The sequence below is a fragment of the Brassica rapa genome, chromosome A10 (genome assembly GCF_000309985.2).
Source record: "Brassica rapa cultivar Chiifu-401-42 chromosome A10, CAAS_Brap_v3.01, whole genome shotgun sequence".
Taxonomy (NCBI): domain Eukaryota; kingdom Viridiplantae; phylum Streptophyta; class Magnoliopsida; order Brassicales; family Brassicaceae; genus Brassica; species Brassica rapa.
Window position 1 is genome coordinate 7,283,253 of NC_024804.2, and position 25,374 is coordinate 7,308,626.

Genomic DNA, 25,374 nt, shown 5'->3' on the forward strand with positions numbered 1-25,374 from the left:
AAAAAAAAAAAAAAAAGAAGAAAAACCGAGTAGATGCACCTTACGGTCACTTCTACTCGTCCAAGTAAATGACTACCAAGTCACTTTTACTTGGACTAAAACGAACTACGAAAGGCTTGATCCTCCTCGGAGGTACGTAGGCATCCCCTCTACGGGGTCCAGCCCCAACCTAACAAAAAATACATCTCGTCTCACTCTCTCGAGTAAAATGACGAGAGTAAAAGTCCCAGCAAATGATGCTAGCCCCTTAATTCGAAAGCGGCGCACGAGCACTCATCCCAGTTAATCGAAGATATCCTGATCAGATATCAAACGAAGGGAAAAACAGAGTCCCGCGTCACCGATGCTCAGCGCATTGACCGACTCACGAGCGAAATTTCTGGATCTTATTGCAAGTCGAAGAATAATGAGTTGGCCGACCAAATTTCTCTCGATTACTGCGAAGCATCCGGATACCTTTTCCTCGGAAACTCGTTAAAATTCCTTGCCTTGTTTTTCTTTGTTAATTAATTACAGACAAGGTTAGCAGGAACAAGTTAACGAGAAACGGATTACGATTCAAAGCAAACAAACACTCGATAAAAGCCTTAAGAAAAAGGGAAGTATCCCGAGTATCGAACAACAAGACCCATATGGGCCAATGATACATAAAAGTTCAAAGGCTTCAAACGAGCCGAGACCGAGGTAAAACGCAAGGAGTAAAGGAGTCTTCTAAGAGTAAAATGAAGAAAAGTACAACAGATAGCAGATTCTATTCATCACCGGCGGGAGGATTCTTGCCGCCGTCACCGTCTTCCTCCCCAGGACCCGAGACACGCCCGAACTTCGTTTGAGCCGACAGATCCACATTCGCCGTAGTCGCTTCTATCGAACGATCAGCCGGAGCGTCATCTTTCCTCACAGGATCCTCGGAAGAGGACGTGGATGAACTCACGTTCTTAGACGCCTTTGCTGGGGAGTCGGTCAGGACAATGGTCGGCACGTTTCCATCCTTAGGAACGGCAGCGTCAGCCGACTTCCGCTCCGCAAGATTGACATCCTCATCGGCATTCCGCGTGGCAGAGACGGCGGTCGCAGAAGGCTCCCTCATAAGATCTTCGGATCGGGAAGCTCGATCAACGAAGGGAGTACGGAGAGCAGCGGCGGCTTCAGAGTCAATTAAATCAACGTTCGATCCGAACGGGTCGATTTGCCGCCAAATTTCATCGATTAAGAACCGAGACTCAAGCACCAACGGCGAAAGGCGAAGATCTTCCCTTGGAATCTCTTTCACCTCTAAGCGAACTGCCTCCCCCTCATAATATTTTTCTTGCCCGGCGAAGAAGTCGATAGTCTCTTGGGTAATTTCGACGCCCGACTCTTTAATCTGCTCAAGGCACTTCCTCGTCCCGAAGGCTTGACTATGCAAACACGGCGCATCATCATACTTGTCCTTCTGATCCTCACGAAGAGAAATCCGATGAAAGCGCTTCTCCGCTTTGGCGATCATAGCAATCATCACACGGATCCTCTCATGCGTGACTTCGTATCTACGAGACTTACGGAGTCTGTTCATCTCTTCCGCATACTTGACCAACTCCGCGGCTCTCGTTTTTTCAAGAAGAGCTTTATCCCTCTGAAGTTTGTCCACCGCATTCTCGAGGTCCGTCATCATTTGCTTGCATAAATGCAACTCCGCCGCGTCAGCTGTCCTCGTCTCGTCAAACGCCTTCCTAAGCGCCTTCTCCCGAGCAATCGCGTCATTCTTGTCCCGCAGTGCAACTCGAAGAGCTTGCTCGGACTTCTTCCTTGCTTCTTCGCCCGCGCGAATCTGTTCTTTGGAACGCTTCAGAGCTGTGTCGTACTTCTCCACGAGCACGTTCCAATCGCCTTGATTCTGTTTGAGAACAACAAGAGAAAGTTAAAAAAATATCCATTAAGCAGCAGAGAAAGATGAATGTACATGTACCTTTATAGACGAGGAAGCAGCATGCTCGTACTCATCTCTGAAAACAAGATCTTTCACGGGGGGAAGCTGGTCGGGACCGCCTTTGATTAATTGCAACAGCCGGCCACAGTCTTCGGGATGAAAGGCCAGCGGAAGGTCGCGTTTGAATTCAAATTTGAACCCATCTTCTGGGTTTCCTTTGGACGACCAATCACGCGAGTCTCGGATCCCTCTGCAATGAGGGCGGGAGAGTCACCGAGCGCATGACCTCGCTGACCTTCAGAATCTGAGGGTTCTTTCGGATTTCCCGAGACACCCTGATCACCTACGGAGACCCTCCGGGAGCCCCCATCGACAGATCATTTTTCCCGCCTCCGCTGACGCAGAGCAATGGTCTCATCCTCGTCGTCAGAAGTCCCGACCTCCGGAGCGACTTCGGGAACCAACTCCTGAAGCTCTTCTTCGCAGACAGAAGATGGACGAGGCACAGCGGAATCTTTCTTCTTTGTTTTCTTCTTCTTGGGCATATCGCCGGAAGACAGATCCCCGGCCTTCCTCTTCTTGCTTCCTTTCTTGGAGGAACCTTCTGCACCAGCGCGCTCGGTATCCCTCTCTTCATTAGATTCCCTCCGAGCATCAACTTCCTTCTTCTTCTTCTGGAAATTCTTTTGTTGAGAAGAGACGCCAGCAAGCGCTTGTTCAGAGGCGACAGGAGTAGTAGCAGCAACTCTCGGCTTGGAGGGGGCTACCTTGCTCCCTGAGGTTCCTTTTTTGGTACCTATCTTCCCCGCCACAATAAGGCTAAGATCCGGCAATTTCTTCATTGTTCGGGCCCGGTTGATCTCTTTCTGTTCGGCTTGCGTGAAAAGGGACAGTCGCTTCGAAGTCGATCGATTGATGTGAGGAAGCGAGTCTGAGATCCAATGCTCTGCAAAGGAAAACTCTTAATGAGTACTATTCACTTGCTAGGAAATGTAAAAGGGAAATAAAAAAAAAACTCACGACTAGCAATCCGATCTACGGATCTTTGAATTCTCTCCCGAGTAAAATCCTCCCAGTGATCTTGTTTCTGCAACGCAACAACCCGAGCACTCTCCTTCCAATCCTCAGGGTACGTGGCAAGATTCGGATGACCAACTACAAAAAAAAGAGATACACGTTAGACGAGCACACGCTACAATCGTCACAGAAGACAGTGTGCAGTACCCATCTCCGCATTCCAAAGAACGCGATAACCAGACTTCGGAGGCTCCTCGAACGCTGACCTGTTCGACTTCACATAGAAGTACGAACGCTGCCAGTCTGAGGCTTTGGTCGGGTACCCCGTGACCACGTTGTAGTTTGGGCGCATCCTCGTCGAGACGAGCCCATCGTCGGAAATTGAAACTGAGGTCAACTCTTCAAACGACCTCACACTCATCGATGTCCCTGCCTCAGCCGCAATCACCGATAAAACGACCATCAACCGGAGAGAACCGTTCATCAACTGGCTTAAAGCGACTCCTCTGCGGAACGCATAAGCCGTGACAATTCGAGGAATTGGGAACCACAACTTCGTGTCGTTCCGGAAATATGACTCGTAAATGCACTGATACCCCTTCGGAGGTGACCAAGGTCTCTGATCCCGCTTTGGAATAATGAACGAGACCCCGTGTGCGTTGAGATCTCGGAGGATAGCCTCCACCGACTCCACGGTGGACTTCGTCCTCTCGACGTTGGACCAATCCTGTCCATCGACGACCGAAGGTCGAATTCTCCAAACCTCCAGTGGGCTCTCCTCGGCGAAGATGTTCCCGGGGTAGTAGCTGATCGGAACAATCGAGATATCGACCGCTTCTTGACCGTCGTCGTCACCCCGGAATTGTTCTCTTGCTTCCGAGACCAAAAGACGCTGCGATAAATCCATATTTCCCGTATCCATCATCGCTTCGTGATGGATACCGTCAGGATTCTCGGCAGAATCCCGAGAAGATACCGCCCCCATTCCCTTTTGTTCTCGCGTCAAACGATGAGATGACGACATCTCGGATAATCGTAGATCTAAAAACAGAGATAAAGAGGGAGAAGGAGCGTAGAGAGAGAAAGAGCGTAGAGAGAGAAAGTACCTTTAGCGCTGCGGAGAAAAATGAAAAGAAGTGGAGAGGGGTGCGCTATTTATAGGGAGAGATAAGCGCAGGGATCAAGGCGTCATCATTACGCCTAATAAGGCCTAAGTGGGCCTAAACCCAATTAGGCGCGTGATCGACAGATGCGTCGATCCGTCTTCTCGACCCGTAAGCGTTTATCTCACGATCGCAACGCGTGATAAACAGATGCGTCAATCCATTCCCTCGATTGAGAAGCATTGATTAAACGGATTGACTCCTCAACGATCAGTCACTTGCTCGGATTGAACCTTTTGTTCTCCGAACTAAAGACACCAAATTCATCGAAGATCGAATGCTCGACCATCAATGAACTGGGGGGGACTTACTGTTGGGGATGGATTTAACCCATCCACAAAGCCCATCGAACAAAGGGCCCAGTCCAGCAAACCGAGTCGACGTCGGCGCAGAAGCCGATTCTCGAGGCTTTAACTTAACCAGGGAACGCCGTTAGTCGAAGCAGAGAGCAAGCGAAGCGGGACTAATCGACTAAGCGGCTCAGAGCGAGCATCTCATAGTCAGGCCCGAAGGGCCGACGAAGCCCAATCAGTAAAAGGAGATTAGGTTAAGGTAATCGAACAGAGTATAAAAGGAGAGGAAAGCAAAGGAGAAAGGCATCGACACTTAGCTACACAAACTTAGCGGCGAGATTAGGGTTTATCATCCGTACAATCATCTCTCTGCTATTTGTACTTTTCCGGTTTAAGCTCTCACGAGCTCCGGCTTGCTTTTACTTTCTCCACCTTTGTAACATCATCTCGAAATCTAATAAACGCCTCTGTTCGACCCATTTCTAGTATTGTTTACTTCACCCGAGACCAAACTCACCCTAAACAATCATATAAAATATTTTAAATATTAAATTTTTAAGTAAAACTAGTCCCCGCGTACTCTCCGCTTTTTTTCCAATTTTTCAATAACTCGCTAGGCCCGGACCAACCTCACGCGTTACGCTTAGCGAGTTTTCGAACATGGACTAAAACCATTGGGTGAATACTTGAGCAAATACATGTTGCTTCCATAGAAAATCCGAAAGAAAACCATTGACGACATAATAAAATACAGAAATGACAGCCACAAAGTCCCATAGATACTCAAAACCGAATGAATCAAGAGACATGATCCACACCAAAGAGAACGAGAAGAAAGTAATCCCCGCGTAAGAGCCAAAGGACAAGACAAACACCAATGTCCTTGGACAAGCTAGAAACAGGGAAGATATGAACCCAAAGGACCAAATCACAGACCACCACTGACTCTCATGAAACTTGCCACACCAAATCCAATGGAAGAATTAACAATTCACATCAGAGCCGGCGGTACTTGCACCGCGCACCAGAAAAATATTGAGATTTGGTGAAGCCAATCAATCAAAACACCAGAGAAATGACAGACTCAAACAGCAGCACATAATATTCCCATAATATCAAAGGATCTCCTCAACACCGTTAAAGCCTATACAGACCTAGTTTATGGACCCTCTCACAGCTCCGACAAGATTCACCGGAAGCCGGAGAAGGTGAACCGGTTTTTTTTTCTTGGTGACCACTAGGGTTGAGAGAAAAGAAAAATAGAATGAAGGAGAAGAGACTAGAACCATAATAAATTTTCTTATCAGTTCATATAATTAACTGGAAAATTACATAAAAACCCTGAACATGACACTGATTTACACTTTAAACGCTTGAAGTTTTTCGACTAGCACCTTTAAACTTCAAATGGACATTTTTATCATAAAAAAAAAGCTTCAACCTGATTTACTTGTTCATCAAGTAAGAAGGTAGGAAAGTCCTTTCGATCTAATCCATTCTTGGGGTCAAATAAAGACTGATATATACTACAGGTAAAAACAAGGATGTGTCAAAATTTTTTTTTCAAAAACAAATTATTTAAGTAATGTAAGAAATAAAAATTCACGTTTAAAAAAAATCAGAAAACTAAATTAAAAATCAAAATATAAATTAAATTAAGATAACTAAATAAAAATTCAATACAAAATAAAATTATATTAAAATAAATTAATTAAACAAAAATTCAGAAAATTGAAGAAAAATTAAAGATAAAATCATATAATTCATAAAAATTAGAAAATTAAAAAAATTCAAAAAATCAAAATATTTTTTTATTACAAGATTATTTGTAAGAAAACTACCTATCATCGTTGACAATAACATTTCAAACATATCATTGATGATGATAATCGTTTCTCATATAACAATTAAGAATGACGGTGTCTAACATAACTTCAACCATAGTTGCCAACATCATCTTTGAAAATGACGGTAGATATGCCAGTAAGGATATTTTTGAAAACCATCATTTAAAACTTAGATATGTAAATAACGATGTTTTGACAACCATCAAAGTGACATTTAATCGTTTAAAAATTAGTGTAACACATGCATTAAGCATATCATCATTGACAATGATGGCTGTTAAAAATGTCACTATTGACATACCTACCAATTTCAACGATGATGTCGGAAACTATCGTTGGAAAATACGTCAAAAACCATTGTTAATGGTTATGTGACAAACCATCATCGTTAACAATGATATATTTGAAACTTTTACTTTCAACGATGATATGTCTGTTTTTTTTTAAATAATTTTGTAATTTTTTTGAAATATTTTTAATTTTTAAAATTTTGTTTTGACTTTTTGAATAATCTAATTCTTTTTTGTGTTCTGAATTTTTTGTAAATTTTTAATTTTATGATTTTTTTTTAATTTAGTTTTCTTATTTTTTATTTTATTTTTTGATTTTATTAATTAAATCATTGTTTTTCGGAGGAAAAAATCGACACATCATCGGTTTTATCTGTACAACAGGTCAGTTTTTACTTGACGAACAAGTAAGTCAGGTTGAAGTTTTTTTTATAATACAAATATAATTTTGAATGTTAAAAGTGCTAGTCGAAAAACTTTAAGGTTTAAATTGTCAGTAAATACAACTTTCAAGATTTTTATCCGATTTTTCCTATAATTAGCATAGCTCACTATAAATGATAATAAACTAATTAAAACGATGAAGAAAGAAATAGTGACTATAAAAGATAAAAAAAAATAGATCAAGGTGAGAGAAAACTCTCTCCCCCTTCACCTCTCTTCTCTCCATTGTCACTTGCAGAATACTTTATGGTGGCCGGTGGCTCTGTTTCTCGCCGTCAGTCACCACCCATTTTTCCGTTTTATGTCTATGAGTTAACTCAGTTTCTTCTCTCACTTTGCTTCATCATTTCTATATCTCCTCTGGTCGCAGTCGGGCTTGGAGGACCAAATCGGAGTTTGAGGGTGTCTTCGACCTCCCTAGAGTGTTGGCGAGGACGTATGTAACTGATCTCTTTTAGATTTGCTTCGGTTTATGGCAGATCGGAGTTTTAGTACGGACTAAATGTGGATCAGGTTTGGTCTTGAAGAATTCGCCCATGTATATGAGCGTCGCTGCCTCTATGTAGGCCTGGGTATTTTACCCGGCCCCGAGGACCCGACCAGAAACCGACTTAAAAATTCCCGGTTTGGGTAGGAACCCTAACCGATCTTTTTACCCTATTGGATCTTGTTGTGGAGGACCCGCGGGTTTTAGACCCGACCTGATCCGAACCCGAGAACCGATGGGGTACCCAAAATACCCGAAACTTCTAGTATATGTTAGATATATATGGGTGTTTCAGTATATGTTTGGTATTATGGGTATTTCTTAAGTTTCAGATTTGAATTTTCGGATATGAATTCGGATTTCAGGTAAAAATTTAGATTTTCAAAAATATAATTCGGATAAACAGATAACATTTCAGGTATTTTTCATGTCTTTGGGTCAGATTTTAGATAAAAGTTTGGATATTTTTCGTGTATTTAAATATTTTTAGGTATTTTGTGTGTGTTTGAGTATTTGTTTTGGGCCGGAAGCGACAGGACCCGAACCAAACCTGATCTGGAACTGAACCGAACCCAAACCGATAAACTCTAATGACCCTATTGGGTCCAACTATCTAACACCCGAACTGATCCGGCCCGATAGGACCCAAACCAAAAAATTCTAGTTACCTTATTGGGTCTAAACATCTCAGACCCAGACCCGACAAGACCCGACCCAAACCCAAGGACCCGAATGCTCAGGCATACCTCTGTGTTCCCAGGTTGGATCGTCTTTCTCTGCTCTGTCACTATCTCTGTTTTCTAAAATTTTGTAGAGCTTTTCTGCTCATATTGAGATCAAAGTTGAAAAATGTGAGGAAACCGCCGAGGACATCTCCTGGTTTTATTTTGAAACAACATAACTTGGCGGTTTCATTTCGATGCTGCCTGTTTTGTTTGTGTCGGATTAAGCTTAAAAGAAATGGAAACTTGAGATAGTAGTTAATGACCTAATCCTACCGAGTTATGGAAGTTAGAATTTATAATATGTTCAAAAGTTATCTAGATATATTACCTAATAGGATTAGGAACTATTAATCTCTATATAAGGAGATTTCAAGTTGTGACATAACTTATGAGTTTAGAGATTTGAGAGCTTAAGTTTTGAGTTATTTTCTTAAGAAATAAAGAGTTATTCTTTATACAATCTTTGAATTCTATATTTAGTATCAGAGCCTTAGGAAGATATGAGTGAGATTGTTATAGCGACCGGAAAACCAAAAGAAGGTGGAGGATTATCTTCTATTCAATGTCCTACACTTAACTCAACAAACTACATGGTGTGAGCTATAAGTATGAAGATTGCACTTAAAGTTCATAAATTTTGGGATGTTATAGAAGAAGATTCGACCGGAGGGGATAAAAACGATATGGCCATTGCTTTTTTGTTTCAATCAATACTCGAACTGCTAATTTTGCAAGTCAGAGAGCTCGACACTGCAAAATATTTATGGGAAGCAATCAAAGCAAGGCATGTTGGAGCATAAAGATTTAAAGAAGCGAGACTACAAACATTAATGAATGAGTTCGATCGCCTGAAGATGAAAGATACTGAGACAATTGATGACTTTTGAGGAAAGCTAGCTGAAATATCTTCAAAATTGGCAGCCCTAGAAGAAAGTACGGAGGAACCAAAATTGGTTAAAAAATCCTTCCACGAAAAAATATATACATATTGTGGCGTCGCTTGACCAAGTGTTGGATCTTAATAATACCAGTTTCGATGACATTATTGGTCGACTCAAAGCATATGAAGAGAGAATCCTCGAGGAAGAAGAATCACAAGAGGACCAGAGCAAGTTGATGTATACAAATATGGAATCACAGACACCACAATCAAATTGTGACTATAACAGGGATTTTCAAAGCATAGGACGTAGAGGAAGGTTCTATTACGGAGGACAGGGCCGATGATGCTTCTGTGGACCAATAGATGCATCAAAAATTACATGCTATCTCGCTGTAATAAAATAGGTCATTACGCGTCGCATTGCCCTGATCGTTTACTCAAATTGCAAGAAGCTCAAGAGTATGAGGGTAATGATACACAAGATGCAGATGAACTAATGATGCATGAAATAGTTTTTCTGAATGAGAAGAATTTGATCCTTGGCAAATATGAGACAAACGCCGACAAGGGAGATATTTGGTACCTAGATAACTGAGCAAGTAATCATATGACAGGAGACTGGAGAGACTTTTATAAACTCGATAGCTCAGTCACTGGAAAAGTAAGATTTAGAGATGATTCGTGAATCGGCATCAAAGGTAAAGGCACTATATCATTCATAGATATGAATGGTGAACCGAGAAAAATGACTGATGTATACTTCATACCCAATTTAAGAAGTAATATCATTAGTCTAGGTCAATCAACAAAGTCGGGTTGTGATGTACGACTGAGAGGAGAATATCTAACTATGCATGATCACAATGGAAGATTACTTGTCAAGGCAAATAGATCAAATAATTGCTTGTACAAGGTTTTATGGGATTTCGAGACACTACACATCTATACCTAACAAAGATAAGTGAATGAAATCGATGGCATGCAAGACTAGGATACGTCAACCTCTCCACGATGAAAACGATGATAGAAAAGGAGCTCGTTAGTGGTATCCCGATTGTTCAAGTTACTAAGGAAGTCTGCTCATCTTGCTTGCTTGGGAAGCAAACAAGGCAAGTGTTCCCTCAAGACAACCAAAACTCTCAAGCTCATACATGGGGATCTATGCGGTCCTATAACACCAAGCATGGTGGCTGGAAATAGATATGTCTTTGTACTTATTGATGACCACTTGAGATATATGTGGACCATCTTGCTAGTGGAGAAGAGTGATGCATTCTGAAAGTTTCAGAAGCTAAAGGGTATTGTAGAGCGAGAGACATGTGAAAGGATAGCCACCTTCAGGACCGATAGAGGCGGAGAGTTTGTGTCCCAAGAGTTCAACTCATTCTGTGAAGAATAAAGAGACACCTCACAGCTCCATACACTCCACAATAAAATAAAGTGGTGGAGAGAAGGAATATAACCTTAATGGAAATAGCGATAAGCGTACTAAATCACATGCATATGCCAAACTACTTTTGGGGAGAAGCAATACGACATGCAGCATGCTTGATCAACAGTATAGCCACACGATCTCTCACCGGTAAGACCCCGTATGAAGTATCTCAAGCGAGGAAAACGAACCTCAGTCACTTGTGGATCTTTGGGTGCATTGGTTATGCGAAAATATAAAACATACAACTAAAGAAATTGGATGATATATCGTGTATGCTCGTTCATATAGGAAGAAAACCAGGCTCAAAAGCATATCAGATGTTAGACCCTGAGACTCGAAAATAGTGCTAAGCAGGGATGTCATGATTGATGAGTCTAAGGAATGGGACTTAAAGAGATATAACACGGAGCCAGAAAGTGATAGACCATGGATTTGACTCACTTTCACCCATGGTTTATAGGTATTTTTACTTCTAATTATTATATTATAGAGTCTATTTATTATATTTATAAGACCAGGAGTGATTTGGAAATAAGTGATGATTTTGAAGCATTTTGGAGATATTTGGAGCAAGCAGCCGAGATGACCATCGAACTTGACCATCAGTCAATATTGAGGAACAAATATCGATCGATGTTTACATCAGAACATCGATCGACAGCGAAGCGCGTAGAAAGCCCATTTGGTCACAGCCGACTTGAAGCCCAAGTCTTCACTAATTTACAAGATTACCCTAGACGAGTTTTAACCTAATTATATTAGCTTTTCCACCATGTTAGAGGCAGAGTGTGCTTTCTTGTGTTTCTAGTTTTATTATTATCAGCAAAAGGTTTTAGGATTTTGATAGATTGGAGAGAAAATCTAAAGTTATATTTGTAATTGGAACTCTATTAATATTTATTTACTATTCTAATGAAGTTTTCTTACCTAATTGATGTTATGAATTGCTTGGCCATGTCTGAGTAGTTTCATTGTTAGATTTTAGAGTTTAAATAGGTTATGAGGGATTAGCCCGAACTATAGATTGCTGAGTTGTGATAATAATCATTAGGATTGTCATTAATGCCTGATTCTAGATTAGCTACCTAGAACTTGCCTTAGGATTGTTTGATTAATGCGATAGCTTCATTCTCATCCTGAAACTATTCTAATTGAGCTAAGTTTCTTGCTAAGAGTAAGACGAGAGCTGATCTAGTGAGCTTAGTGAGCATTATTCAACCCGCGCATAAAGCTTAACTATAAGCGCATCGATCGATATACATATTGGATAATCGATCGACGGAGTGAAAGGTGTATCAATCGACACTTGCTATTGATCGAACACATTTGTTTGGGTCATTAGATCTAGCTAATAGAAAAGTCCAGAAACACGAGAGCAGATTGGCTTGTTGCTTAGTAGTTGAGCTCTACATTATCATGCTTGCAACTCATTAGACATCTGTAAGATTATAATTCCAAGTTTCCTGAATAAAAACCCCAAGTCTAGCTATTTACTTTTAAGCACCAAAACCTCAACCAATTAATTGAGCAATTACTTGCTCAACAAAAAGTGCAAATTTACATTTTAATCATTAAACCATTCAACTTAACAAATCCCATTAGATTTATTAGGTTCTCTAGCTTCTTGTGGATTCGGTCCATAAGTTCTGCAACTGAACCTCTTATTTGAGAGAGTAAATTCATTCTTGAGGGTAATTTGAGTGATATCCAATTTGGCGCCGTTGTCGGGGAGCTTTGATTGCCTATTACATTTAATTTTTTTAAGTTTCTTACATAAATTTTTTTCTTGGATTTTCAAGTACATGCCCAGCAGTACTAGAAGGAACAAGGAAACTCAAACTGCTATTCTCACCAGATCCTGCAAGTTTAGAGCGTTCAATCCAAAAAGAAGCACGCTCCTCATCGATCGACAACAACGCTTGTTCGTCGCTCGATTCTCGTAAACCACTGTCGACCCAGGCACTAGTCCTATCGACCGATACTCGCTCACCACCGTCGACCGAAGACACTCATCTCCTGTCGACCGACATCTTCCATCTGACATCGATCGATACTTCAGTCCCAACATCGATCGATACTGAGCCGCGAGACATGGTTGCGACTTTGATTCTTGTACGTGATGAGAGAGGAGACCTGTATGACCAAGAAGGTCATCTGCATAATGCAATATGTCAGAGGATAGACGCTTAGGGGGCTACTCTACTTGTAGATGCGGCCGCTCGACCCAGAACATTAGCTGACTACAACCGTCCAGATCAGTTCTACACCAACAGATCAGCCATTCGACCTCCAACTATTCAGAGGGATTTCGAGTTGAAGCCGCAGTACTACACACTCGTGGGACAGACACCCTACTATGGATTATCTCACGAGCATCTTATGGACCATCTGGAGACGTTCGAGGATCTCATATCTGCTATTAACGTTGAGGGTCTGAAGACTAGCTCCTATGCAAGCTCTTCAAGTACTCACTTGCTGGAGATGTTTCACATTGGCTTAAGCAGCTACCACCAGGATCCCTAACATCCTGGAGCGACATCAAGAATGCATTCTTATGCAACTTCTTTGATGAAGCACGTGCTGAAGACTTGAGGAGCAAAATTGCTACATTCACTCAGGAGGCTGCAGAATCATTCAGAAGCTCCTGGACTAGATTCAAGTCTTATCAGAGAGACTGTCCACACCATGGATTCAATGAAGTACAACTGCTCAGTACTTTCTACAAAGGCATCACGGTGCAATACCAAATGGCTCTTCATGCTTTCAGCAATGGGAACTTCAACACCAGGAATCCAGAGGAGGCAGTGAAGGTCATTGAAAACCTGGCATCTAGCAGCAGCACCAAGAACACTGATTTTAAGAGGAAGAGATCTGCCACCATCCTTGGGAATGATCAGATGGATGAGGTGAAGGCAAAGCTGGACAATGTTCACAAGTTTCTCAGGAAGAAGGTCTGCTTGGTTGAAGATGCAGAAGCTATAGACACAGAGGGTAGAGCAGAGGAAGCAGATGTTAACTTCATCAGTGGAACTTTGGAGGGATTGTGAGAGACCTAGAGGTGCAGATTGGTAATGCCCTAGTTCCAGTAGATTTCCATGTCTTGGACATCAAGCTAAACTGCAACTTTTCTCTATTACTTGGGAGAGCCTTCTTGTCAACAGTAGGAGCAGTGTGCAACTTGCAAACCAACCAGTTGTGCCTAACGCTGATAGATCCTCATGTTCTCTACAACCCTATTCTATTCAAGAAGCCACAAACGACCTCCAGCAGAATCAGTGATGTAGGAATCATTGCAGCATGCCACTGTGGGGCTGAGTGCGAGACATAATACTCGGCGTCGATTGAAACTCACACTGCAACATCGATTGACAGTGCCCAGCGAAAATCGACCGACGGAGCAGAAGAAGAATCGGTCGGCAGTAATCAAAGAGAATGGGAAAACAATGACTACAATCCCACTATGGCAGCACACAACATGCATACGAAGGAGTATGATGAAGATTATGAGGAAGAACGAACCATAGAACAAAGAGCGATTCTTGACGAGGAAGATAGACTTCTCCATCATTCCTCTTGGAAAACGAAATCGCCATTGATCCACATGAACAGATCAACATCGATCGATACTCAACCTCATCAACCAAGCCACCTTCGAGCAATGACTGACATCGCCTACTACTCATCAATCGACACTAATGTCGACGCTACCCAAGACAGAGATTACTCAATTGGAAGTTGGTCAAGTGATCGCCATCACGAGAGCTACGCAGTAGAGACATCATACTGTGATCAAGGAGCTGATGAACTTCATGAGGGTTTCACTTATGAGGAACTTCTCAACATGCAAAGACACGATGAAACAGATCAGAAACGAGCATAAGCTGCTTGGGAAAGAACACATTTCAGCCATCTGATCGACAGAGCTATTCCTCCATCGATCGACATCAGTCCTTCAACATCGATCGACATCAACCATACAACATCGATCGACATCCGTCCAAAACCAAAAACCGCTGTAAGCGAAAAAGATAAATCTGATAACCAGTATCTAGCTCCTGAAGAATTTGATATTTTCAGGGACCCAGATGGCTACGCACCGAAACCTCAACCAATTAATCGAGCAATTACTTGCTCAACAAAAACTGCAAATTTACATTTTAATCATTAAACCATCCAACTTAACAAATCTCATTAGATTTATTAGGTTCCCTAGCTCCTAGTGGATTCGATCCCTAAGTACTGCAATTGAACCTCTTATTTGAGAGAGTAAATTCACTCTTTAGGGTAATTTGAACGATATCAGAAAGCGATAGAGATTTTGTGGTCTCACTAGGAGATTTGAGGAATCACGACATTCAAAATAGCATAGAGAACGTCGAGAATGACCAACTCAAAGGAAGGAGTGATCAAACTGACGACAAGATCATCGGTTTCAAGGAAAAGAGCACGGCACCACAGGGATATGAGATTGAAGATACAAGTGATTTAAAAATACTGGGAATGAGTTAGACAAACCTACAAAACCAAAATACATAGAAAACTAGGTATTACTTGCAGAAGAAGAAGTAGAAATATTGCTAATGTGCCTGAACAACGAGCCCATGAATTTTCGAGAATCAAGTGAACTCAATGAGTTGACATGGTGTGTGAAGACGAGATTCACTCTATCATAAAAACGAGATTTGGAGTTTAATAGATCTCCCGTATGGTGTAAAGCCGATTGGTCTAAGATGGATCTTCAAGATTAAACGCAATTCTGATGGAACCGTTAACGAGTACAAAGCTTGGTTAGTTGCTAAAGGATATGTGCCTGTGGAATAGATTTCGAGGAAGTATTTGCGCCTGTGGCTTGAATAGAGACTATACACTACTCATCAGTATTGCAGCAACAAATGGATGGGAAGTGCACCCTTTAGACGTCAAGACTGCGTTTCTACATGGATAATTAAAAGAGAGTGTCCATGTAACGCAGCCTGAAGTTTTTGAGGTAAAGGGAAGTAAAGGAAAGGTCTATAAATTTCATAAGGCTCTATATGGATTAAGACATGCAACAAGAGCCTAGAACAACAAAATAAATCGGATTCTTCTCGATTTAAGGTTTTAAAAATTGTTCCAAAGAGCCATCAGTCTACAGAAATTTTGTGAAAATGCTCTAATATTTGTTGCGGTGTATGTAAATGTCATATTTTTCATAGGAGGAAACAAAAAGATCATTGGAAAGTTCAATAGGGAGATGGCATCGAAAATTGGCATGAGCGATCTTGGTAAGTTAACATACTATCTCAGAATCGAGGTTGGCCAATATGAGGGAGGAATAACTCTAAACCAAATACGTTATGCGTTAAGAATCCTCGAAGAAGGTGGAATGAAGAACTGCAATATAAATCATACGCCAATAGAGTCCAGGATGAAGCTATCAAAAGCCGACGATGAAAGATATATCGTTGCTAGGGTATATAGGAGGAATGTTGGGTGTTTTAGGTACCTTCTTCACACCAGGCAGGATCTTTCGTTTGCAGTGGGAGTACTGAGTCGCTATATGCAACGACCAAAATAATCATATGGTGCTGAGATGAAGCATTGTCTAAGATATCTTCAAGGTTCTACTTCGTACGGCTTGGTTTTTAGACGTGCAATGTCAGAGATATCGAAGCTCGTTGGGTAAAGTGATATCAGCCATAATGTTGAACAAAGTGATGGAAACAACACTGCATGCCATATTTTCTATCTTGGCGAAAGCTTGATCACATGGTGCTCACAAAACAAGAAAAAATTGCATTAGCGCCGTGTGAGGCTGAGTTTATGGCAGAAACTAAAGTGGCTAAACAAGCTATATGGTTACAAGAGCTATTGTGAAGGCACCGAACAACCATGTGAGAGAGTGGTCATCAAGATCGAACCCGGTCTTCCACGGTAGAAGCAAACACATACATTCAAGGTATCATTTTATAAGAGTGTCTGTGGAGAATGGTCAAGTGAGTGTGGATCACGTCTCAGGTGATAAACAAAAGGCAGACATATTGACCAAAGCGTTATGAAAGATTAAGTTCACTTAAATGAGAAACCTCATCGATATTCAAGATTTGTCAAGAAAGGATTTCAAGCTTAAATAGGAGAATGCTGGATTAAGCTTGAAAGAAAAGGAAACTTGAGATACAAGTTAATAACCTAATCCTACCGAGTTAGAAGTTATCTAAATATATTACCTAATAGGATTATGAACTATTAATCTCTATATAATGAGATGTCAAGTTGTGTCATAACTTATGAGTTTAGAGATTGAATGTTTGACAGCTTATGTTTTGAGTTATTTTTATACAATCTTTGAATTCTATAGTTTGGAAGATCGCTATGGTTCTTCAGTTCTTCACAGCCCTAGAAGGAAGACAACCTGGTTTGTGCCTTGCCTCTCTGAAGCTATCATCTCTGGAATCCTTTGAGTTGTCTGCTTGCGTGAAGGGACCGGAATCGAGAGCCATGAACATCGGCTTCCTTCCGTCAGTGACGCTCCAGTGCTCTACTTACTGGCTTCGTATCTCTTCAGTTTGACTTCCATAGGGCTTGTATTCGTTGGCTTCTAGAGTTATTGGCGTCTGGATTGGGCTTCTCCGGTCTTGTTTTGGGGCAGGGACTTACCTAACCTCCTCCAAAGTCCTTTGGAGTCGCCTTCGGGGCAGCCTCTCTGTTATATCTCTGTTATTCCCTGGCTAAACCTTTAATGGTCTCTGTTCCTAGGGTTCCAGCGTTTCCCCTGGTGCTTCGATCAACTAGGATGAAATTGTTTTTTTTCATTTCATCAGTTTGTCACAGCTCTAATCATGGTTCTTGGGGCTTGATTAAAGCTGAAGTGTGGTCTATGTGTCTTTTTATCTTTTTTTGGGACATTTAGCCACCCAAATGGCTTTAACAAGCAGAATGGGTAACAGTTGCATATTGATTATCAATGAAATTCACATTTATCACAAAAAAAAGAAGAATAGAAATAGTGATTATATATGAAAATGCTAATTAAGTAAAAGAAAGAAGAATGAACAGGTAATAAGAACTTATAGTTCAAGTATGAAACCCAGCTAAAAGATCCGTCATTGCTCATCGGCTTTTGTCTTGATGGTTGATTTCAAAGGCTTGGAGCGAAAAATAACACAAATCTTGAAAAGCACCACATAAGAGAAGATGCCCCACAAACTTTTGGTCAGAAACCTTAACACAACATCGACCGGTTCGGTTTCATGGTGAGCGCAACCGTCGTTGTAACACCCCAAAACCAGCCCATTTAAAAATTTTAAATGCTAATGGGTTCTCTGCAGCCCAATTAGAAAACCCTAGGGTTTTCCCTACCTCTTTCCCTATAAAAGCAAGCCTCCACTTCTTTTTCTCTCATCAGAAATCTAGAAGCGAAGCCCTGCAGAGAATCCCCGGAGACTGGAAGCCCTAGCCGTCGACTTCTTCTCTCTCTTCGCCGCGTCTCTCTTCTCTCTCTCCTCGCCGCGACTCCTTCTCTCCTCTCTCTCTCTCTCCCGGTCGCGTCTCTCTCTCCTCGCCGAGAGCAACCGCGAGAGGTGGTGGTGACCGCGTGGTGTCATAGATCTCAGATCCCGTTTCTCTTACCTCCTATTCTCAGATCCAGATCCAGAACTAGGCTAAGGTGAGGTGTTCTATTCCAGATCTTGTTCATGATCTTGTATACTGTTGAATGAGGAATTAGGATGGTTTAGATCCTGATTGATGTTAAGTTGATAGATCATACTGCATAAGAACGCTCGCACTGATTAAGGACAGTAAATGGATTGTTTGGGTTATTTGAATGATGAATGATTGGTTGGTCGATGATCTATTCTTGATTGTGGTTGAAAGCTAGGATGCTTAGAAAGAATTAAAAGTAGGTTAATAGTAAACGTTAACCGGTTGATTAGATGAATGGTAGGACATCCGTGTGATGGTTGTTTACTGAATTGTGTGTGACACCGAGAACGGGTGGCGTCTAGAAATGAAAGTAAAGAAAGAGTCTAAAGAATAAGGAAAAGGAAATGATAAGAAAAAGGAAAGAAAATGATTGATTAGAAAGTACCCGGGAAGGGTGGAATAAATGACCCAAGAAGGGTGGGATAAAGTACCCGGGGAAGGGTGGAAAGAAATGAAACGCGGCGGCCGTAGCGTTCAAAAACAGCGGAGATGCGGGGCCATAGCATCGGATAAAAATGGCAGGGTAAGAATAGAGGCGCCGGTAAGATTGAGTCACGCCGAGTCTTGGCGGGAAGGGGTCGTAATACACTGTAAAGGCGGACCGAACCCGAGGAACTGGGCGGCGGTCCTACCAGGGCAGGCGACTTCACAGGAAGCAGCAAGAAAAGGGGAGGAATGGTCCGCTTGAGCTGTGTAGGTCCTAAAGTCCTAGGATGATGGAAGTCTTAAATTATTAAACTGAATTCTATGGATTGAGTGATGACTGAGTTCATTACAGTGCTTGATTGTGAAATGAAACTTAATAACTAGCTGATAGGTTGCATCGACTGAGTGTAGTGACTAGACGGTTCTCGTTTCGCATTGAGCCGTATAGAGGCTCATGGGGGAGACTGGTCTAGAATCGCCTCACTGAGTATTAGTACTCACCCCTCTTTTTCCTCTCCCATTTTTGCAGAACTATAAGTGGAAATGTCGACGGTAAGGAAGGAAATGCACCTGAAACTCATGGGACCAGAAACGGGACACACGGAGATGTCGGAAAAGTAGACATGTGTGTCCTAAACCCCGTGTCCAGGAACCCCGGTAGGAAATGGGAAGGGGCGGGTGTTTCAATTAATTCTCAAACTAGAGCTGCTTTAACAGACAATATCCCAGTGTGGTTCTTATCATCCCTTTTTGCCCCAAGATGATCCTTTTTACAGTCAACCCTTTTTCCCTAAGAAGCTCTCATATCCTTATTAGCATTTTGCATTCTGCTTCAAGATGACTCTCCATCAACCTTTTTACCCCAAGATGATCCTCCATCATCCTTTTTACCCCAAGATGATCCTTAGCTTAGTTACCCTAATCTGGAATCAGTTTTCTCCTACTGTGCATCCGACCGTCCCTTGGCCGCCCCGGTGTTGCTCCTTCCTCGTCGGCGGGCCCACGCCCTGATGGTGGGACCTGCGCCTATACTTCTCTTTCTTCCTTTTTTTTTTTTTTTTATTATTATTATTATTTTTTTTTATGTGGAACTAGTTTGACTGTTATATCGGAATGCCAGAAGTCCATTTTTTTGCAGGGTTTAATCCCTCCGTGAAGCTGCGCACGCCTCGGCCTTGCGTCCGTCTCTCCTTCCCCGGCCTCCCCGGCCCGGTGTGGGGCGGTGTCGTCCGCGAAAACGCTTCCCTCCAGCTCGAATGTCCGGCTTTCCATTTCCCCTTTAACTTGACGTGCTAGGCGGCTAATCCCTCTGTATACTTGCCCTACAACTCCTTGTTACCCACTCCTGAACCTCTGAAACTCCACTACACCGCAGTACGAAGACTTTTGTTAACCCGATCTCGGCCGGAAACTCTGAGCTGTTCGAATTCTCCTTCAACATTAGCTATGACGGTCTAACAGAACCATAAGGGAAATGAGCAATGGTGAGAAATGCTGATCCCTTAAGTTAGTATTAAGAGACCTTAACCTGGCTCTGATACCAATTGAAACACCCGCCCCTTCCCATTTCCTACCGGGGTTCCTGGGCACAGGGTTTAGGACACACATGTCTACTTTTCCGACATCTCCGTGTGTCCCGTTTCTGGTCCCATGAGTTTCAGGTGCATTTCCTTCCTTACCGTCGACATTTCCACTTATAGTTCTGCAAAAATGGGAGAGGAAAAAGAGGGGTGAGTGCTAATACTCAGTGAGGCGATTCTAGACCAGTCTTCCCCATGAGCCTCTATACGGCTCAATGCGAAACGAGAACCGTCTAGTCACTACACTCAGTCGATGCAACCTATCAGCTAGTTATTAAGTTTCATTTCACAATCAAGCACTGTAATGAACTCAGTCATCACTCAATCCATAGAATTCAGTTTAATAATTTAAGACTTCCATCATCCTAGGACTTTAGGACCTACACAGCTCAAGCGGACCATTCCTCCCCTTTTCTTGCTGCTTCCTGTGAAGTCGCCTGCCCTGGTAGGACCGCCGCCCAGTTCCTCGGGTTCGGTCCGCCTTTGCAGTGTATTACGACCCCTTCCCGCCAAGACTCGGCGTGACTCAATCTTACCGGCGCCTCTATTCTTACCCTGCCATTTTTATCCGATGCTATGGCCCCGCATCTCCGCCGTTTTTGAACGCTACGGCCGCCGCGTTTCATTTCTTTCCACCCTTCCCCGGGTACTTTATCCCACCCTTCTTGGGTCATTTATTCCACCCTTCCCGGGTACTTTCTAATCAATCATTTTCTTTCCTTTTTCTTATCATTTCCTTTTCCTTATTCTTTAGACTCTTTCTTTACTTTCATTTCTAGACGCCACCCGTTCTCGGTGTCATTCAACAGTATACAAGATCATGAACAAGATCTGGAATAGAACACCTCACCTTAGCCTAGTTCTGGATCTAGATCTGAGAATAGGAGGTAAGAGAAACGGGATCTGAGATCTATGACACCACGCGGTCACCACCACCTCTCGCGGTTGCTCTCGGTGAGGAGAGAGAGACGCGACCGGGAGAGAGAGAGAGAGGAGAGAAGGAGTCGCGGCGAGGAGAGAGAGAAGAGAGACGCGGCGAAGAGAGAGAAGAAGTCGACGGCTAGGGCTTCCAGTCTCCGGGGATTCTCTGCAGGGCTTCGCTTCTAGATTTCTGATGAGAGAAAAAGAAGTGGAGGCTTGCTTTTATAGGGGAAGAGGTAGGGAAAACCCTAGGGTTTTCTAATTGGGCTGCAGAGAACCCATTAGCATTTAAAATTTTTAAATGGGCTGGTTTTGGGGTGTTACAATTCTCCCCCTCTTATTCGGAATTCGTCCCGAATTCCAAGTCTCCAGTTCGAAGTGGCTAGCTGTGATTCCAGGGTCAGCTAATAGGAGTAGGACATGGTTTTTCTTCTTTGGTTTTAGCTTTTCTTTTCTTGTTATAAGGGTATTCGCGGATTTTGGCGATACCTTGAGACCTATCTATTTATTGTAGTCCTACTCCATTTCATTTATTAAATTCATTGTTGGTTTTAAATGATCTTGAGCAAGTAGGATGTCATTTCGTGCTTCCCTTGGTTGTGTTTGGAAACTCACTCCAGTTTTGGGATGTTAAGTTCGAACTGAAGATTTGGAATTCGGGACGAATTCCGAATAAGAGGGGGAGAATTGTAACACCCAAAACCAGCCCATTTAAAAATTTTAAATGCTAATGGGTTCTCTGCAGCCCAATTAGAAAACCCTAGGGTTTTCCCTACCTCTTCCCCTATAAAAGCAAGCCTCCACTTCTTTTTCTCTCATCAGAAATCTAGAAGCGAAGCCCTGCAGAGAATCCCCGGAGACTGGAAGCCCTAGCCGTCGACTTCTTCTCTCTCTTCGCCGCGTCTCTCTTTTCTCTCTCCTCGCAGCGACTCCTTCTCTCCTCTTTCTCTCTCTCCCGGTCGCGTCTCTCTCTCCTCGCCGAGAGCAACCGCGAGAGGTGGTGGTGACCGCGTGGTGTCATAGATCTCAGATCCCGTTTCTCTTACCTCCTATTCTCAGATCCAGATCCAGAACTAGGCTAAGGTGAGGTGTTCTATTCCAGATCTTGTTCATGATCTTGTATACTGTTGAATGAGGAATTAGGATGGTTTAAATCCTGATTGATGTTAGGTTGATAGATCATACTGCATAAGAACGCTCGCACTGATTAAGGACAGTAAATGGATTGTTTGGGTTATTTGAATGATGAATGATTGGTTGGTCGATGATCTATTCTTGATTGTGGTTGAAAGCTAGGATGCTTAGAAAGAATTAAAAGTAGGTTAATAGTAAACGTTAACCGGTTGATTAGATGAATGGTAGGACATCCGTGTGATGGTTGTTTACTGAATTGTGTGTGACACCGAGAACGGGTGGCGTCTAGAAATGAAAGTAAAGAAAGAGTCTAAAGAATAAGGAAAAGGAAATGATAAGAAAAAGGAAAGAAAATGATTGATTAGAAAGTACCCGGGAAGGGTGGAATAAATGACCCAAGAAGGGTGGGATAAAGTACCCGGGGAAGGGTGGAAAGAAATGAAACGCGGCGGCCGTAGCGTTCAAAAACGGCGGAGATGCGGGGCCATAGCATCGGATAAAAATGGCAGGGTAAGAATAGAGGCGCCGGTAAGATTGAGTCACGCCGAGTCTTGGCGGGAAGGGGTCGTAATACACTGCAAAGGCGGACCGAACCCGAGGAACTGGGCGGCGGTCCTACCAGGGCAGGCGACTTCACAGGAAGCAGCAAGAAAAGGGGAGGAATGGTCCGCTTGAGCTGTGTAGGTCCTAAAGTCCTAGGATGATGGAAGTCTTAAATTATTAAACTGAATTCTATGGATTGAGTGATGACTGAGTTCATTACAGTGCTTGATTGTGAAATGAAACTTAATAACTAGCTGATAGGTTGCATCGACTGAGTGTAGTGACTAGACGGTTCTCGTTTCGCATTGAGCCGTATAGAGGCTCATGGGGGAGACTGGTCTAGAATCGCCTCACTGAGTATTAGTACTCACCCCTCTTTTTCCTCTCCCATTTTTGTAGAACTATAAGTGGAAATGTCGACGGTAAGGAAGGAAATGCACCTGAAACTCATGGGACCAGAAACGGGACACACGGAGATGTCGGAAAAGTAGACATGTGTGTCCTAAACCCCGTGCCCAGGAACCCCGGTAGGAAATGGGAAGGGGCGGGTGTTTCAGTCGTTATGTGTTATTGCGCCACAGAGGAATAAGAACAAACATTGGAGAGTTTTGTGATCTGACACAGCGACTCGGAATTCATTAAGTTGCCAATCGTGGATACGTTGCTTGTAAGGGAAGGAAGAAATTATGAATACAAAGAAAGCCACCAAGTATGCGGAGACGATCACAACATCAACAGCTTCCTCCTGCTTCTTTAAGGTTTCAACGAAAGACACCATCATCGCTCGAAAGAACTTGTAATTTTCGGACGAGAAAGATTTTTATGTTAATTAGGAAGAAAAAGAAGAAGAATAGATAGGCTTCACAATTAGTTTACCTTTGCAACAAAGCAGCTTCTGTCTTTTATTCCCTTATATATATATATATATATATATGCTTTCAAAACCCTTTATGATACAGTTATTTAAAAATACGTCTGCTCACCTACACGATTTTCCATATGTCAACTAAAATGTCTCTCTCACAGAAGGAATATTACCAAATCTAGTATGTCAAGTATGTTAATAACGCTTGGAAAAAGGTAATTAGTTACACCCAAAACGAAAAAGGATAAATCAGTTCGCGGAATGGTATTATTAAGGATTTTTAAAGTTAAAACCCTTCAACTAAGTTTGTTTTGGGTAAAAACCCCAAATTAAGTATTTCACAAAAAAAACCCTCAAACTAATTTTATTTAATGAATTAAACCCTAGCATGTCATAATTACCATTACTACCGGTAAATCTTTAGTTTGGAGATTTCAACATTAAACATAGTTGAAGGGTTTTACAGTTAAAAATCGAAAACGAAAAAAAATAAAATTTTTGTAGTATTATCTAAAAATTAGTAACTTAACTTTTCAAAATTAGCATTCTTTTTTTTGTAAATATATGAGTTTGATGTATTTTCAACATCAACATTATATATGTATAAATTAAAAATCTAAAAACCTATAAAATATACATTATCTAAAGATTCATTATTACATTTTTATTAGATAAGATATAATTTTTATTATATTTTCTTCTTTTTTACATTTTTAACCTCTTAGTAATTTTATTACAGGTAAATCTTTATTACATTTTTATTAGATAAGATATAATTTTTATTATATTTTCTTGTTTTTTACATTTTTAACCTTTTAGTAATTTTATTACAGGTAAATCTTTAGATAATTTTTTTACTATATTTTCTGAATTTTCTGAATTTTTATATTTTTAATTTATACATATATGATATTAATGTTAAAAACATATCAAACTAATATATTTACAAAAAAAAAAATTAAAAGTGCTAATTTTGAAAATTTAAGTTACTAATTTTTAGATAATATTATAAACTTTTGATTTTGTTTTATTTTTTTGAACTTTTACTGGTAAAACCCATCAATTTTGCTTACTTTATGTAGAAACTCCTAAACTAAATATTTACCAGTAGTAATGGTAATTATGACATGTTAGAATTTAATTTATTAAATAAAGTTAATTTGAGGGGTTTTTCGTTAAATACTTAGTTTGAGGGTTTTTACCAAAAAAAAACTTAGTTGAGGGGTTTTAAAGTTAAAAATCCTATTATTAATATCTCGTGGAAAAGAGTACATCCATATTATATACTAATATATGTTTAAGATTTAAATTCAAGTGTGGGGTTTAAGATTTAAAATAATAAGTTTAAATATTTTCAAAAAATATTTTTTTTGAATTTCAAAATAAAATTTGAAAAAAAGTTTGAAAAAATTGGAAAAAGTTTGAATATTGAATAAAGTTTTTTTCGAAAAAAACTATTTTTACTTTTTATTATTGATTTAAATAGTTATTTATTTACAAATCTATAGAGTAAGGTGTAATTGTCAGTTACTTTTTTAATAAAATTTATTTTAGTTATTTTTGTGTGTTTTTTTGGTAATTTTTTTTTTTTTTTTGAAAATTTGCTCTATCAGTTACATCAAAAACGAAAAAGATTAATTACAACTGGCTTGGTTGCTTCAACCAAGGAATCAGTGATAAATTCATATCTTCATTTGAAATATGTACCAAGTTTATTTCAAATTAAGAA

General features: G+C 41.1%; 1 protein-coding gene across 1 annotated transcript; it reads right to left on the minus strand.

The window, feature by feature from the left end:
* Positions 1–693: 693 nt before the first annotated feature.
* Positions 694–24,277, minus strand: LOC117128982. The gene is made up of 2 exons (XM_033282153.1): positions 14,597–24,277; positions 694–12,003 (listed from the first exon to the last, which is right to left on the minus strand). The coding sequence occupies exon 2, from the start codon at positions 1,652–1,654 to the stop codon at positions 752–754; it is 903 nt and encodes a 300-aa protein (XP_033138044.1). The 5' UTR covers positions 1,655–12,003; positions 14,597–24,277; the 3' UTR covers positions 694–751.
* Between the last annotated feature and the right edge of the window lie 1,097 nt (positions 24,278–25,374).

What these genes read in the sequence shown, in the direction of transcription:
- LOC117128982 (XM_033282153.1), bottom strand. Translation starts at nt 1,654, where the DNA reads ATGATGACGGACCTCGAGAATGCGGTGGACAAACTTCAGAGGGATAAA.